Source organism: Esox lucius, chromosome 19 (assembly GCF_011004845.1).
Source record: "Esox lucius isolate fEsoLuc1 chromosome 19, fEsoLuc1.pri, whole genome shotgun sequence".
NCBI classification, from domain to species: domain Eukaryota; kingdom Metazoa; phylum Chordata; class Actinopteri; order Esociformes; family Esocidae; genus Esox; species Esox lucius.
Window position 1 is genome coordinate 4,507,201 of NC_047587.1, and position 16,923 is coordinate 4,524,123.

The window sequence follows — 16,923 nt, forward strand, 5'->3', positions numbered from 1 at the left end:
GCACCAGCCACCACTGCCATGGTGTAACTGAATCCGGTCGAAACCGCTGCTCTTTTAGGGTTACCCTGGGGCCCTGACTCTTCTCTTGATCTTAACCAAAAGGCTGAGAAGCGATACGATGAACCTTTCGGGAAGAACAAGTCATTCTAAGACGTGTCAAACGCCATGACGGTTACACCAAAACTAGCTCTTTAGACTTTCACAGGAATATCAAAACTTATTTTTTAATAAACCTATACTGCTTACATTGGACATTGATCAATATTCAGAAAAACTGCATTGACACTGTTTGACACTGAGAATATAAAAAATATTTATTGGGGAAAATCATCTGGTCATCTGCCATCCAATCGGGAATGAGAAATTGTTATTGGATTCAAACAAATTCATCTACTTCGCTGAAATATTAATTAGGAAATTTGTGATAGGAAACCATAGTCAGATTTCTGTTAACTTTAGAGACCATCATTATATTTAAAACATATTTGTTATCCCACATTAAATCAATGTGGAAGCACCAAGGAACTGAAGTACTCCATATGGCCACCAGGTGACGCCTGAGTTGCCTGCAGAGTGAGATCCTTTCAAAATATATTTAAAGGTGGGTAATTAATTTTTTGGTATTATAATGGAACCCAGCATGATGCTTTTATTTGATTTCATTACAACCCACAGCAGGGTAAAGGCCAAACTCAAAAAGGCAGGATGGATTAAAACAATTAGATATGTAATGTCAAAGCCAGTAATGCCTTTAGGGAGAACATCATAAGGACTAAACTGAGAATGGATGTGCTGGAACCCTTTACATTTGAAATGTGTTTGTAGCCAGAGTTGGTTATACCCCACCCTTTGTAAAACATATGCAGCGAGGATAAATACATTTGCTGGAATAAGTTGTTCAATATTTACACACTCTTCCCTCCATAGCAAATGTATTACATTGAATAAAGTACAAGTGTTCCTCATAACTTTTCTAACAGAGGCTTTGGTCCAAAAGCCGTCACTGGGAGGAAGTATCACTGTGGTAAATGCAATCAGGGTGTTGGTCAAGAGACTCGCTGAAGGCCATCAGTGCCGGGTGCCCTGAAATGAAGAATATTAACAATTAAACCCTGGTCAACCATATACAAATAATTAAGGAATGTGAGGAATCAGGAAATTAGAGATGAAACTGGATCTTTTGTAAAATTGTAATTATGTATTTATATTTTAGACCATCTCATGGATGTTACCATGAATTTGTTTTATGCGAAGTAGTATTGGCAGACTTAACAAAAATGGCTGTGACTGAAATAAATGAAATAAGGTTAAACATGTCAGGTTTATTTAGTAAGCAGAACTAAACAGCAGACCACTGCTACATAAACAAATATCTTCTCTGTACCACAGGTACAAATGAACATGCCTTCCCGGCATTAGAACAAAAGGCATTTGGTTAGTTATGTTTACATTAGCGTTAAAATGTATTCCGTTCTTCAGTTTCACACAACTCTTATTCATGAGAAGAAAATAACTCTGAATCCACATGGAGGAGAATGAGTAACAAACGTTTGACAAATTCCAAATGGCAGAGTTCCACTTCAACATTACGGCCCCTTATCCCTTCAGATATAAAAGGCTGATGACCAAATTCATTTTCCAGGTGATTACAAACCAGACTGGTTGAGGAAAAGACGCTCTGTAGATTAGGAGACAAAAGTTTGTGACTTAAAACGGGTTCCTACCTTGTACACGATCAGTGAATGAAGAAAAAATATGTGCATTCGGGAAAAAAAAAAAGCTCTTGTATTATACAAGATGCCCAACATATAAAACAATGTACTCTATAAAATAAATGCAATAAATACATTTGAGCTATTGCATTATTATAAAAATATAATAATCTAAGACTCCGGGGAATCAGTTCTTACCTGTCAATATGAAATAAAATGCATAGATGATAACCTTGTTCATAATAGTATTACCATAGTATTACCATAGATGATAACCTTATTGATAATAGTATTACCACAGATGATAATCTTATATTTGTATTATCACAGCTGCAGCATCTGTAGAACGTAACAAAAAAGGACAAAGACAGGAAAACGGTTCAATATAACAATTACTGTTAAATAGAAACATTTGAGCCTTTCTGAATATTGATCATTTCTTTTTAAACTACGGAGGCTTGTAAGAGCAGTAACAAAAACATTTCAGCCAGTGTCGTCGCCACACACATCACACAGTTAACCACACCAACAAGATCATCCAGCATGTGCAACACCAAACGTGCATCCCATGACATCCTGTGCTCATCCCGGACATGGGGAAGCTTTCTGCGAACGCTTATTCAAGTAAAATGTCATAAAGCTTTAAAGATGTGTTTGTGTTAAGCTCCTTGTAGGTCCCAGAGCACAACTAATACAGAACTTCATTTTCTCCCTCCCGGGGTTACCCCTCGAAGAGCTTTGTGAAACCACCAGAACGCTACGTTACTGTTGAAAGGCAATCAACTTCATCCGTGGGCATATATACACATGAAAACAAATGAAACCACACAAATCCCTCAAAACAGGAAGAAATAAATACAGCAGTGTTTTGCAAGGACAAGGTCACAAAAGGTCAGTTACTTCACACTGCACTTCTCAGAGCCTCAATATTTCAAAGGGTAGCTTGTGTTTCTTTTCACTTGTCCCCATGAGGCCGCTGCTCACTCCCCGCAAACGCCAGTGCTTTCACACACGGCCAAACCGTTTCCGCCACGACGATCTGGCGGACGAACCTGGGGGGGGGTGATAACAGGCAGGAGTAACCATGACAACAAACACCACAGCCGTACTGCTTTGAAAACTCCGGTCGTGTGTTTGGCGGGCGACAGGGAGTGGACGAGGGCAGAGGGCCATGTCATCCTGGGATGAGGGCACCGGACTCAGGCCTCGGCCAGGGCTTTCTGACAGTGGTAGAGCAGCGAGTCGGGGAACTCCGGGATGGGAGAACGCAGCCACACGGCCAGGGAGTCGGCGTGGACACGACAGTGGAGCAGACACGGCTGACCTCGGAGAAGGCGGCATGCCACGATACCCTCTGACCCTAAGGGGAAAGGTCAAAGGTTAACATACACAACCCAACAGCAGCAGAGCAGAATTTCAAAGATTGTAACCATAACTCACCCAGTCGGGGGGGATTTGTTAAGAATACTGAGGCGCTGTGACGGGTCGCCCTGAAAGCACCTGCTCACCTATGATGTCAACGACGTGGAGGTGTAATCTGTCTCTCAGCGTGTCCAGTGTGGCTGTCAGAGGGCTTTGGTCTCCTGCCGTTATCAGCCTCAAGTTCTGCTTCACATCATGAGAGAAGGACAACCACATTTTTCCGTACTCCCCCGTGGACACAGTCAGAGGCCTGAAACAAACACAGGAAGTAGACTGTCAACAGTCCGCACCAACACAGGAAGTAGACTGTCAACAGTCCGCACCAACACAGGAAGTAGACTGTCAACAGTCCGCACCAACACAGGAAGTAGACTGTCAACAGTCCGCACCAACACAGGAAGTAGACTGTGAACAGTCCGCACCAACACAGGAAGTAGACTGTCAACAGTCCGCACCAACACAGGAAGTAGACTGTCAACAGTCCGCACAAACACAGGAAGTAGACTGTCAACAGTCCGCACCAACACAGGAAGTAGACTGTCAACAGTCCGCACCAACACAGGAAGTAGACTGTCAACAGTCCGCACCAACACAGGAAGTAGACTGTCAACAGTCCGCACCAACACAGGAAGTAGACTGTGAACAGTCCGCACCAACACAGGAAGTAGACTGTCAACAGTCCGCACCAACACAGGAAGTAGACTGTCAACAGTCCGCACAAACACAGGAAGTAGACTGTCAACAGTCCGCAACAACCACAGGGCACCAACCCACTGTTACTTAAATACACCAAATAACAACCACAAGGCCCCCCCACTGTTACTTAAATACACCAAATAACAACCACAAGGCCCCCCCACTGTTACTTAAATACACCAAATAACAACCACAAGGCCCCCCCACTGTTACTTAAATACACCAAATAACAACCACAAGGTCTCCCCACTGTTACATAAATACACCAAGTAACAACCACAAGGCCCCCCCACTGTTACATAAATACACCAAATAACAACCACAAGGTCTCCCCACTGTTACATAAATACACCAAGTAACAACCACAAGGCCCCCCCAATAAGGCAATGTTCTCGCAAAAATGTTTTTAGCAAAGTAAAATGGTTTCTCTTAGATCTAAAAGTGCGTAGCTAAGAGGCGGTAGACAGGGCGCTGGCAGCTCCCGACAGTTTTACCTGATGAAGTGTTTGAGGGAGAGTCTGAGTGAGAACGGCGTGGCCCGGGGTTGGCCCGGCACTCTCTGGTACGACACCAACCCCGCCAGCTCCACGTCGACGGAGGCTCGCATCATGACCACAGCGTACTGACACGTGGCCACGCTATGACCTTTAACCTCCTCCACAAGATCACCTGAGACACAGGAGACCTGAGGGGAGGAAACACAACACACTATAATGAAGTGACCAGACTGACATTAGGGGTTAAAGCTTACCGAAGATCTCTGTATCGTTGTTCTAAATCACAGGATTTCACAGGTTTTCTGAGAAACGAATGGGGAACGTGGTGTTGGTCTGAAACAATACCTCTAGTTGTTTGGACGTGAACCGCAGTGCCACGCGGTGAAGTGTTGAGTCACTGTTGTTGGAGACGAAGACGACCAGAACCAAAGCGTCCTCCTTATACACCCTACAGCTGGACAGAGCCAGGCCGGGGTCTGGGCCGGGGCATAGGGTGGTGAGCTTGGAGCGGGCCAGCCCAGAGAGCTCTGCTGGCAGGTGGGAGATGAGAGGCAGGTCCCTGGGTCTCACTGGGACCGGGTCTTCGTTTGGATCCGCTAGTGTTCCGGAGTCTGTGTGACCGGTCGGTATCTCAGCCGCCACGCCACCGTCCCTGACGGGCGGGAGGGGTCCTGGCGTCTCCACAATGGGGTTTCCGTTGACAGGGGGATGACCCAGTGCATGCTGGGAGATCTGTTGACCTGTGGCGGCGGTGGTGGAGTCCAGCGTGTTGCCCGCAGCGGTGCCGGAAGACGAGTGGGAGGAGTTAGAGGAGTGTTCGCTGGTACCAGATGATGACCCAGTTCCTTTGGGTTTCCTTCTGAAGCGCTGTGGGGCTGCCTCGGTTCTGCCCATCTGTTTGGGGGCCGGACAACATAGTACAAGTGAGCTGACATCTAAAAACATTCAATGATGTGTCCCTACTTGCTCCTTGGGGAATAAGCAGGGATACTGAAAATTATCATGTGACAAATAACAGTGACAAAGGGCTTCGATTACATGAGGCATTACTCAAATACATCTGATTGATCAGTCGACTGATCTGAGTGATTGGCATGCAGTGGATCTGACCAGACAGACTGAGTGATGTGTCCCCACACCAACGAAGAGCGAGGAGGCCAGCTGCTGCCTCTCCTGGTCGGGCTCCGGGCCAGGGCTAGCTGTCTGGGTTTGGGACACGGGGCTCTGAAAAGACCCTAGGGGGCTGGGCAGCTCCGTCGGGGGGAGTGGGGTTTCCTCCACAACCTCCTTTGGCTGCTGGACCAGATACCCCTCCTTCCCCCACACCCGCTTCACCCCGTCCAGCTTCAAAGTGGTCGAGCTGAAAGCACAGCGGGACGCTAAAAGACTGAATAAAAAGCTCAGTACTGAATGATGTAAATGACAGGAAAATGTGGTGTGGCGGTACATACCCTCCTTTGAGCGACAGCTCGGTGCTGTTACCCGACACACTGGAGCTTATGGACAGCCGGGTGGGAGACTGCCTGTCCGTGAGTCTGTCTGTGATGCTGCACGTGGACAGACTGACAGGCAGAGATAGGCCGTAGGGCTCTAGGCTCAGAGCTGAGACAGACAGAAAGGTGATCAAAATGTACCTTATTTTATGTAAGCTTTGTTTTATTCTGGAACAGAGACCCATTCAGGAAAGCTACGCCAATAAAGTTTAGCCTAGTCCCAGATTTTCTGGTGCTCAACCAAACCACAATGACCACACAACTCATCTAAACAGCACAAACAGATATACCAGGCTATAGTGTAATCTATAAACACCACCCAGGGGTATTCGGCAGATATTTAGGAGTCGTTACCTTTTTCGTGGGCCAGTTCCTCCTGCCTCTGGTGGGGGGGTTTGTAAGGCGCGGCCCCAGCGGCCAGCGCCTCAGACACGTGACCATCCAGGAAGGACAAAGACGAGTCCACCTGAGGGACGCCACGAAACACCGCTGTCAACCTCACTGGCCAGTCACTGAATAACGAAGACTCCACCTTTTACCAGGGAGACCCTGAGGTAGTCCTCAACTATGGGTCATTATAATACCGGGGGATGTCAACTGAGATCATACAGTGTGATTATTATATTAATACCAGGGGACATCTACGGAGATCATACAGTGTGATTATTATATTGATACCAGGGGGACATCTACATAGATCATACAGTGTGATTATTATATTAATACCAGGGGGACATCTACAGAGATCATACAGTGTGATTATTATATTAATACCAGGGGGACATCTACAGAGATCATACAGTGTGATTATTATATTAATACCAGGGGACATCTACGGAGATCATACAGTGTGATTATTATATTAATACCAGGGGGACATCTACAGAGATCATACAGTGCGATTATTATATAGATACCAGGGGACGTCTACAGAGATCATACAGTGTGATTATTATATTAATACCAGGGGACATCTACGGAGATCATACAGTGTGATTATTATATTAATACCAGGGGACATCTACGGAGATCATACAGTGTGATTATTATATTAATACCAGGGGACATCTACGGAGATCATACAGTGTGATTATTATATTAATACCAGGGGACATCTACGGAGATCATACAATGTGATTCTTATATTAATACCAGGGGGACATCTACAGAGATCATACAGTGTGATTATTATATTAATACCAGGGGGACATCTACAGAGATCATACAGTGTGATTATTATATTAATACCAGGGGGACATCTACAGAGATCATACAATGTGATTATTATATTGATACCGGGGGGGGGTTATTATATCACACTGTATGATCTCTGTATAGTGTGATATAATACAGTGTGATTATTATAATGTCTTAAACTAGACAAAGGTAGCTCAATGAGGAAATGAATGATCGATCAGTAATACTCCTCAATAATTGTTTTCGGGCCCACAAATCAATTCTAACAAATAAAAATAACAAAAAAATAGGCAGCCGTCTGTCGAATTTTTAAGTCCTGATGTCCAACCCAAATGTTTGCCCTATTCTGAGGCGACTGGCCCCTATTTTGAGGCGACTTTATGCGACCTTATGTGTCTAGCAGTGTTGGAGATGGCCAGTAGATGATGCTGTCATACTGTTTTCCACAGAAATGGATAGATTTCTCTATTGGCCAACAGGCAGTTTTAGCCACATTTCCATTGAGGGCTTCTATTATTTTAAAACATTTAACAGGATGGGATTTCGTTGGGGCTCCAGAAAAAGCAAATCACCAAAATGAACTATATGCATTAATCAAAACAACAAGAAGCTGAATTAAGAATAAATGTGACTGTATTAAAATGGCGATTGCCTAAATGGCACTGCCCCGTGCCAGGAAACATCCAGGCTTCTATCCTTCTCTATGCTGTTCCCTTACCTCCACGTGTTCCAGCCTGCCCTCTGCCGATAGTACCCGACCTCGGAGACCTGCATCCTGGCTGAGGATCATCAGTTCATGGGCCCTCTGCCGTAGCACCGTATCCAACGACCCAAAGTACCTACATTTTTATTACATTGGAACTTGAAAAAAATATATATACAGAACGGTTTCTTCAAAACAACTGCTGATCAGGAACATCAGCGTAGGTTACAAACTACATGTGTTTGGCATTCGACAGCTCAAGGAGTGGAATTTTGACACAGAAAGTCGGGTGCCCAGGCTAACGTTAGAGAAACGTACCTCTCACCAACGTCCCTGGCCAAGGCTATGGAGACGGGGCTGGAGCACAGCTTGGTCAGGGCTGACAGGATCCAGCGCCTGGTCTGTGCTGAGGCATGTCTCTGGTCCAGCAGCCTGGTCAGCAGCCTCATCACCTTGCCTGGATCCGAGGCCTGGTCCGGTCTCAGGTGGGCGTACTCACCCAGGACCTACGGGATGGGACAAGTAGCAGCACTTTCTGTCTACATGAGCGATGTGAGGTCTAGGACATTTGGGGTGGGCCACTACTCAATCGCAGTATAAATGGATGACATCGTCCCCCCCGCAAAAATAAACTGGATTTAATGATGAGAAGAAGCATGCAAGTTTATTTATATAGCACAATTCATAAATAGAAGCAATTCAATGTTCTTTACAAGCATAAATACTCAAATGAAAACATCAAAACAACATCATAATAGGAAAAAATGTAATAAGAAAATATTAAAAGAATAGAAGGAAAAATATATCTGCTCAGTTCAGGAAACAGTCCAATGGGGACCTTTGTTCTTACCCAACTGATGACCTGGAGGAAGCACTGGGGCAGACTGGCGGTTTCTCCCTGCAGCAGCAAAACATAGGAGTCCACAGCAAACAGCCTCAGCTGCCTGTCCTCCTCCACACTGTCAAAGCCTGGTTCCACAGGGAAAAGAACAACAAATTCAATAGTATTCATTCATTAATGAAATCGAGCTTCTCATCCAGACCAGGCAACACATCTCACTCCTTTACCCTAACCACCAAACAGAACGCGGCCAATTGGCAAAACCAGTTCTGGTGGTAAGGCCCGGCCTCCAGGAAGTATGGCGTGCCTCCTTACCCTCGGCTAGCAGTCTCAGGAAGTTGTTGGGTATGTCAGGCTGCATCCTGTCTCCCCCCAGGGAGAACACGGAGTTCATAGTTTGGACGAACCAGCCATTGTCCGGGGAATACGTAGGGCGGGGTTATAGGAACGACAGACCAGGAAGTGAATGGAACAACAACAAAATTCAATTCCTAACTAGGTTTAGTTGGGAGGAAGCAGTGGTTTTTAGGGCGGTCTACACACCAATGGGATTGGTGACAAGAGCAGACAAAACCTACCGTCTACTGACAGTGTCATTATCCTCCCTGTGAGGTCTGTTATCACAAGAGCCTTCAATGATCATATCCAATAAGCCAAACCAGAAATCGGCAGCGCACCAGACTGAAATCAGTACATCAGAATCAAAATCACCTGCATTCGAAGTAAAATATATAAAATACACAGAATATTATTTGGTGTTGCTAGTGGTAGACAAAACACACACAGATACATAGATAAACACACATCATATCAATATTAATATAATTGTAAAATATTGATACTGTAACCACCAGCTGGCCCCAAGTAAACCCATTTGCAAAGCATTAAACCCATTGCACAGATTCAAGGGATCTTGTTTAATGAAAGGATATTTTTCAGCCAGTTCTGCTACCTTCCCCACCAGGTCCACAGTGCTATAATCATTACTGCTCTGTCTGAGAAACTCCAGCATCTTCTCTACGATCACTGTGACATTCTGGGCGTTGGTGATGCGGAACAGTAACTCCAGTGTCTGTAGGGCAGAAAGGTCATTTGATGAGACACGTCAAGAATGTCTCCTGACATTTCCTGTTGTTGTTTCTCACCGAAATGTCTCCTACGTATTCCCCCCGATTCTAGGATTCCTCAGACCAGTTCGCTGAACCAGCCAAGCCGGCAAATGCCACAGTGTCACCGAACCTTGTCATCGTTCATCACTCACCGCGCGCTTAATGATGATGTCAGAATGGTCCAGACATTCTATAATGGTCATCTGGTGAGGCAAGGCCAGGTTAGGATCCTGTGCCACCACGTAAGTCAGGGCCTTCAAACCTGAGAGGCACAACGCAAGTGTTACTTCCCGGAGGAGTATTCGAGATGCTTAACTAGAAAGGCTCTGCCCTCCACGCAAGCAGGACACATCTGGTTGTAACAATGTCCTGCCAGTCAACAGGGCCACTGTGCGATCGCTAAAACCTCACCACGCAAAAAGATCCGACCCGAGTTCTGATCAGGCCGACATGGCAGGCTCTTACCCAGATATTTGAGGTTGATCTTAGGCGAAAGAACAAAGTTCCCGATGCATTTAGCCGCTTTCTCCAGCAGCTCTGCCTTGGGATAAACTGTATAGATGGACTTCACACACTCATACAGTATCGCTGAAAAACAATAATCAGAGAGTTAGACAGGCTAGGGGAGTTTAGCGCCCAGGAAGACTTGTGCTAACAAGTTGCGGTGAAGTGCTGTTACCTGTCGGTACCTGTCCTACATACCGTATGTAATGTTGTGGTTCATCTCAGCCCTTCGTAAAGACTCTTCCAGCACGTCATACATCATCTCACTAGTGCTGCAAAACAGAGCAACAACTTAGAAAACGGACTTGCTGACAGGTGATGTAAATGTTCACTGGTTGGATGTTACACCATGGTTGGATTTTACATCACGGTGGGATGTTACATCACGTTTGGATGTTACATCACGTTTGGATGCTACATCGCCATTGGATTTTACATCACAATTGGATGTTACATCACGTTTGGATGCTACATCACCATTGGATGTTACATCAGGGTGGGATGTTACATCACAATTGGATGTTACATCATGGTTGGGTGTTACATCACGTTTGGATGCTACATCACGGTGGGAAGTTACATCACGTTTTGGATGTTACATCACAATTGGATGTTACATCACGGTTGGGTGTTACATCACGGTTGGATGTTACATCACGGTTGGATGTTACGTGTCCTTTGTCAATAAAGCAAAATGGTATCTGGTATTAGGAAGTAGTGGATACTCCAGCACCAACTAGCCCAGAGAGATTTGACCCAATCAAGTGACAACAGAATTTGAGTGTATGTGTGAACACAAGCATAATGTGCTACTATATCATAGATGGTCACACTGTAGTTTGATATAGTACACCCCTGTTCTTCTTTATGTAATAGACCATCACACTGTATTGTGGTATAGTACACCCCTGTTCTTCTTTATGTAATAGACCATCACACTGTAATGTGGTATAATACACCCCTGTTCTTCTTTATGTAATAGACCACCACACTGTATTGTGGTATAGTACACCCCTGTTCTTCTTTATGTAATAGACCATCACACTGTAATGTGGTATAATACACCCCTGTTCTTCTTTATGTAATAGACCATCACACTGTAATGTGGTATAATACACCCCTGTTCTTCTTTATGTAATAGACCATCACACTGTAATGTGGTATAATACACCCCTGTTCTTCTTTATGTAATAGACCATCACACTGTATTGTGGTATAATACACCCCTGTTCTTTATGTAATAGACCATCACACTGCATTGTGTTATAACATACCCCTGGTCTTTATATTATAAACGCACACTGTACTGTGTTATAATATACCCCTGGTCTTTATATTATAAACGGGCACAGTTTTTTGTTTTATAATAAACACCCGCTCTTTATATTACAGATGGTCACATTATTGTGTTATAATAAACCCCTGGTCTTTATACTATAGATAGTCACACTGTATTGTGTTATAGTATACCCCTGGTCTTCTTTTCCAAGGTAGGCCAGTATTCGAAGCAGCTGTATCTGAAGCCAGGGAGCCGGGACACTGTGGTAGTTGAAGTCCATGGGTAGTTTACCCCCCACCACCTGTCTTAAGATGGTGACGAAGCTCACTGTCAGGTCTTTGTAACTCTCTGGGCTCTCCTAGTAGATTGGGAAATGGCAGTTAGTTGATTGGTCGATAACCCTGTCTCCAGAAATGTTGTAAAAGGGAAATAAAAACAGAATGCAAGGATGTCCAAATAATTTAAACCCTATATTCAATAGAAAATAGTACAAAGACATGTCAAATGTTGAGAAATGTTTATGTTTCTTGGAAAATATATGCCCACTTTGTATTTGATGCCAGCAACATGTTTCAAAAAAGCCTGGACAGCGCACAGTTCAAAAGTCAGCATCCGTGACGGTATGGGGGTGCATTACTGCACATGGCATGGGTGACTTGCACATCTGTGAAGTCACCATTAATGCTGAACAATATATATAGGTTTTGGAGCAACATATGCTGCCATCCAGATTATGTCTTTTTCAAAGAAGGCCTTGCTTATTTTAGCAAGACAATGCCAAACCACATTCTGCACATATTACAAAAGCATGGCTCTGTAGTAAAATAGTCCGGGGCTAAACTGGCCTGCCTGCAGTCCAGACCAGTCACATTTGGTGCATTATGAAATGAAAAATACAACAAAGGAGACCCTAAACTGTTGAGCAGCTCCAATCCTATATCAAGCAAGAATTGAGAAAACTTTTCACTTTCAAAACTACAGCAATTGGTCTCAAAACAGTCATGAGAGCAGAAAGAGTTCCCAAATGGTTACAGAGTGTTGTTAAAAGAAGAAGTGATGCAACACAATGGTAAACATGCCCATGTCCAAACTTTTGAAATGTGTTGCTGGCATCAAATTCAAAATGGGCATTTTTCCAAAAACAACAACATTTCTCAGTATCAACATTGGATATGTTGTCTTTGTAATATTTTCAGTCAAATATAAGGATTAAATGATTTGCACATCATTGCATTCTGTTTTTAATTGCATTTTACACCGTGTCCCAACTTTTGGAAATGGGGTTGCAATTATCTAATCATAGTGAGAACCAGTTGTTGGAAAATTCTATTGTAGCCAGTACAATAAAACATTCTTTCCCCTTATTTTACCAGGTAAGTATTAATCAACACATTCTACTTTCAGCAAAGACCTTGGACTAATTAGGGTTAACGGCCTTGTTCAGGGACAGAACAACATTTCCGTCTCTTTGCGATTGTAGAAACCTTCTGGCTACTGGGGAGATGCTGATAAAATCATTCTTCTAGGATGGAATTGTTACAATTGACAAATTTTTTTAAACATTTTGGTGCTTTAAAAACACATGCTGGGTGAAAAGGACATCCAATCGGTGACCAGGCAACAACATGGAGGCAGACAGGACGTTGGGCAGAACCTTAACCAGCTGCAGGTAGATGTGGAGGGACGCAGTCATGACTCCAGGGTCCTTGTCGCACAAAGCCTTCCTGAACTTGCTGTGGATGTGCTGCACCTGATTGGGCGCTATCAGGTAAAACTTGTACAGAGCCAGCACTGCTTTCCTCCGTATGACCTCCCTGTGGACAGATCCGGGTCAAGGGTTGTCAGGATATCCGGGCAGAACCTAGATCTCCCCAGCAGGCCCGTAAGATGTGCCGTCACTGACTTAGTCCCTTCCAGGTAAGAGATGCCAGTTAAGATGCTTACTTTGGATGTGTGAGTTTCTCCTCCACTATCGGCAGGATGGCAGGTATCATATCTTTGGGGAACATCTGACTGACGGCAGTGAGAGCCATGCACACTTCGTTCAGGTTGGTGCTCTGCAGGTCCTGCCAAACACAACAAAACACTTTCGAAGTGTTCATTCAAAAAACGCCATGCGAGTTGCCGAGGCCCAAGAGAGAGAATCTACCTTCAAAACGGTGTTCACAAGAAGAAGCAAAAATTCATCGCTTTCGTTGAGAAACAGCGACACGGCAAGATAGCCTGGAAATACAGAGATCAATTGTTTTCTTCTTTTTTTTAAATAAACATTTGATCATTCTATTATTTAAATGAAAGCATAGTAAGAGACAGATGAAGACAGGCATGCAGACATCGGGCCACTGGATGAACCCAAACCCCCATTAGTAGCTGGCAGGTGTGGTCCTGAGCAGGGCAGTAAGCAGATGCCAGTGACAGAGAAAAACACTTTATCCCTTCAAATAAATAAATATCCCGTGTCAGATGCCAACGTGAGGCTGGGTGCCTTTCACACCAGTTAGTTTTCTAGACAGGTAGGTGGTAAGAACTGTGTGAACCACAGGGCAACGTACCCAGTCTCTTCTCCAGGACGGAGCCCTGCTGAGCTAGCTTGATAGCATGGATGTAGCTGACGGACGCCTGGTATCCCAGCATCTCACAGTAGATGGCTCTCACCATTATCTCCTTCATCTGACGCTGAAATCACATGATACCACGTACAACAGGCGGCAACGAGGACAGCAGAAAGTTCAGAAGACACATTAAATGTTTGATCTTTATGCTGTATTTGGACAGGAAAGTGGGGGAAAGGACAGTGGAGAGAGCTTCTGCTAAAAGAGCAGTGGGATTTGAACCCAGGTTGCAGCTGAAGATGTGCACTGGATAAAGCAGTCTGATCATGACGTACAGGCCAGTTGGACAGCAAATACTAAATTCAATGCAACTTAGTATGTCTCCTCTAGTCAATTAAGAAAGCAACTGCCAGGTTACAGTAATACAGGCTACTTCACATACATAAGCACAACAGTACACAGACCAATTACTTTTAAAGTTGACAGCCTTTATCAAGGAAGATTATCAACATTGGTAAACAGAGGGAAACATTGCAGCGCCTCTGTAGCTTCCTGATGGGAAGACTAGCCAGGTCTTACCATGGTAGTGTTAGGAGACGCCACCTGCTCCTTGATTGCAGCCAATTCCTTCTTTATAAGCTTTTCTTCGTCCTGAAAAGGAATACCCAATAGGAATATTTCTGTACATAGTGAGGATCAGTGGACCTGTATACACTCCGGGAATATGCTCTAGCACTGGCTTAAAGTTTTCAGGGAATTTTGGCGGCTCAGACCAGGCAGGTCTGGTTGATTTTGGCTAGCCAGTTAGTAGTGGGCTCTAATCATAGGCCTTTATACACCACAAAGACTATGTAGATAAAAAGGTATAGTACGTTACACAGTAAGTACCGTATAGCTGACAGACAGCTTTCCAGTAGCGTCATGCTGGCAACATTAGAGATTCCGTAGCAACAATAAGACTTCCGGTTTTCGGATTTTGCCTTCAAAATAGAAGTCTTCGGTAAAACACGATTTTAATAATATTAAATGTATCAATTCTGACACTTTGCTTAGTGTATATTGTAAAAATGGATTGTAGGACATGTTCAGGAGAGTGGATAGAATAATAATATGCAAGGAAATCAAGGGGCACTGTGCATTTGCAATTGTTGCTGGCATTTTACTCTGCGCCCATACCATTGGCCACAATGTAACTCAAAGGATATGAAATAAATATTGCCCTGTACAGAAAAAACTATACTATACAACACAGTGAATGTTTTGTAGGAAATGTCAAGGAGACTCTATAGATTAAATATATTCCAAAAAATCAAGGAGCACTGTGTATTTGCAAATGTTGCTGGCATTTTACTCCACCCATTCCATTGGCCACAATGTAACTCAATGGATATGAAATATCCATGAGTCAATATGTATTTCATATCCATTGAGTTACATTGTGGAAAAAGAGGGTGTGGAAATATTGTGTTGCTAGATGTAGCACACCATTCCCCATGATAACACAGGTTTGTCTTACTCTACACATTCTCCTGGACATTTCCTACATTGCTTTCTCTTTGGAATATTCAATAGTTTATGAGCTATGAGGCAATATGTAATCCATATTCAGTCATTGGCATTGTCAGAATATTGCCCTTGGAACGTGTTTTAATACCCACCTTTTTATCGAAATTACTCTTAAATATGATCATATTTGAATTGTTGTCAATGTTTTGAGAGGTACATTTTCTTAAACAATTCATAAACTCAATTTATCTCCGTTTTGAAGAAATATGTTGGTTTCTTTTATTTTGAAAAATTCCATATTTTCAAGACCCGGAAATGTTTCTTTAATGTTGCTCACAAGACACTGATCAGTTCTCCACTGCTGGTCAATTTAGCTAGCTAATCTTGTTTGGTGCTGTCATGGTTTCTGATCATAATAACGCGTAGGACAGAGTAGGTCACTTTTCTGGCAGCGGTACTCACATGTTTGGACGTCAGTTCGGTGATACCTCTGATCAGGTTCCCTAATTTAGAGGTGGACGAAAGTTTCCCAGCTCCAGCATTCGAGTCAAGTGACAGGAGACTCGGTAGAGCAGAAAGAGTCTTCTCAACAACATCACTCATTGCGGAGCTTAAAGCTGGCTGCAAATAGCTAGCTATATTCGTATGGTACTCCGAGTGAATGATTTGCTCATAGCACTAATATGGTATTAACAACAGCGAAAATCTATAGCTCAAAAGTGAAAAATAGAATGAATGTTCAAAAAATAGCTCCACAGCCGGCCATTGTTTTGATTCAGCAAGTTCCGGTTGATGATGTCACTTCCCTTTTTCTACTCAACTTTCAACGCTTAGCTAAACCGTCTCCAGAGTGCGCCTCCACGCAAAGGTGGGGAGATTTTCGGCACAACAGGCGAGTCTCTCTTCACCGATTCCCTGCCGATCCAAAAGTCCGTAGGGACTGGATCTTTACAATAGGTAGTGGTTTTGGGCGCAATTTTTTAGTTAGTTAACCTTTTAACCAATAGTCAGGTAGGTAATGTTAGTCATTAGGATAATATAATTGATCATCTTATATTTTTGCTGTGTGTAAATTCTTCATAATTCCCACTAAGTAGTTGTAGTGTGCTATGCCACCATTCATAAGCTTATTGCACTCATATGTATCTGTAATATGCAATAACTCTACCAACTGCTTCTAGTTCACACTGTTATGTATATTACTGCCACACTTGCCATATCTAAATGTTCAATAATACCACCCAGACAGCTGCTATATCAATAATAATACCCAGACTGCTGCTATATCAATAATACGACCCAGACTGCTGCTGTATCAATAATACCACCCAGACTGCTGCTATATCAATAATACCACCCAGACTGCTGCTATATCAATAATACCACCCAGACTGCTGCTATATCAATAATAC

The 16,923-nt window shown here is 43.6% G+C and overlaps 1 protein-coding gene across 2 annotated transcripts; it reads right to left on the minus strand.

Moving 5' to 3' along the window:
* Positions 1-1,307: 1,307 nt before the first annotated feature.
* ap4e1 (adaptor related protein complex 4 subunit epsilon 1) lies at positions 1,308-16,368 on the minus strand. 2 transcript variants are annotated; one of them, XR_004574784.1, is made up of 23 exons: positions 15,974-16,368; positions 14,585-14,656; positions 14,006-14,129; positions 13,603-13,676; positions 13,398-13,519; positions 13,108-13,267; positions 11,645-11,811; positions 10,373-10,446; positions 10,136-10,258; positions 9,823-9,932; positions 9,494-9,633; positions 8,877-8,989; positions 8,571-8,689; positions 8,039-8,226; positions 7,736-7,856; positions 6,175-6,286; positions 5,779-5,929; positions 5,438-5,687; positions 4,673-5,221; positions 4,325-4,515; positions 3,221-3,384; positions 1,989-3,072; positions 1,308-1,944 (listed from the first exon to the last, which is right to left on the minus strand). XR_004574784.1 is itself a non-coding variant. In XM_034288154.1 (22 exons), the coding sequence occupies exons 1-22, from the start codon at positions 16,112-16,114 to the stop codon at positions 2,912-2,914; spliced, it is 3,426 nt and encodes a 1,141-aa protein (XP_034144045.1). In that variant the 5' UTR covers positions 16,115-16,368; the 3' UTR covers positions 1,308-2,911. The 2 variants fall into 2 exon arrangements, 1 of the variants encoding a protein (XP_034144045.1); XM_034288154.1 differs by having other exon boundaries at positions 1,308-3,072.
* Between the last annotated feature and the right edge of the window lie 555 nt (positions 16,369-16,923).

Bases quoted from the DNA above. Each gene is read 5' to 3' on its own strand.
- ap4e1 (XM_034288154.1), bottom strand. From the start codon at position 16,114: ATGAGTGATGTTGTTGAGAAGACTCTTTCTGCTCTACCGAGTCTCCTG. The intron at 11,812-13,107 runs GTTCTGCCCAAC...CCAATCTACTAG, and splicing joins TCTACCTGCAGCTGGTTAAG to GAGAGCCCAGAGAGTTACAA. The intron at 7,857-8,038 runs GTACGTTTCTCT...ATAAAAATGTAG, and splicing joins GCCAGGGACGTTGGTGAGAG to GTACTTTGGGTCGTTGGATA.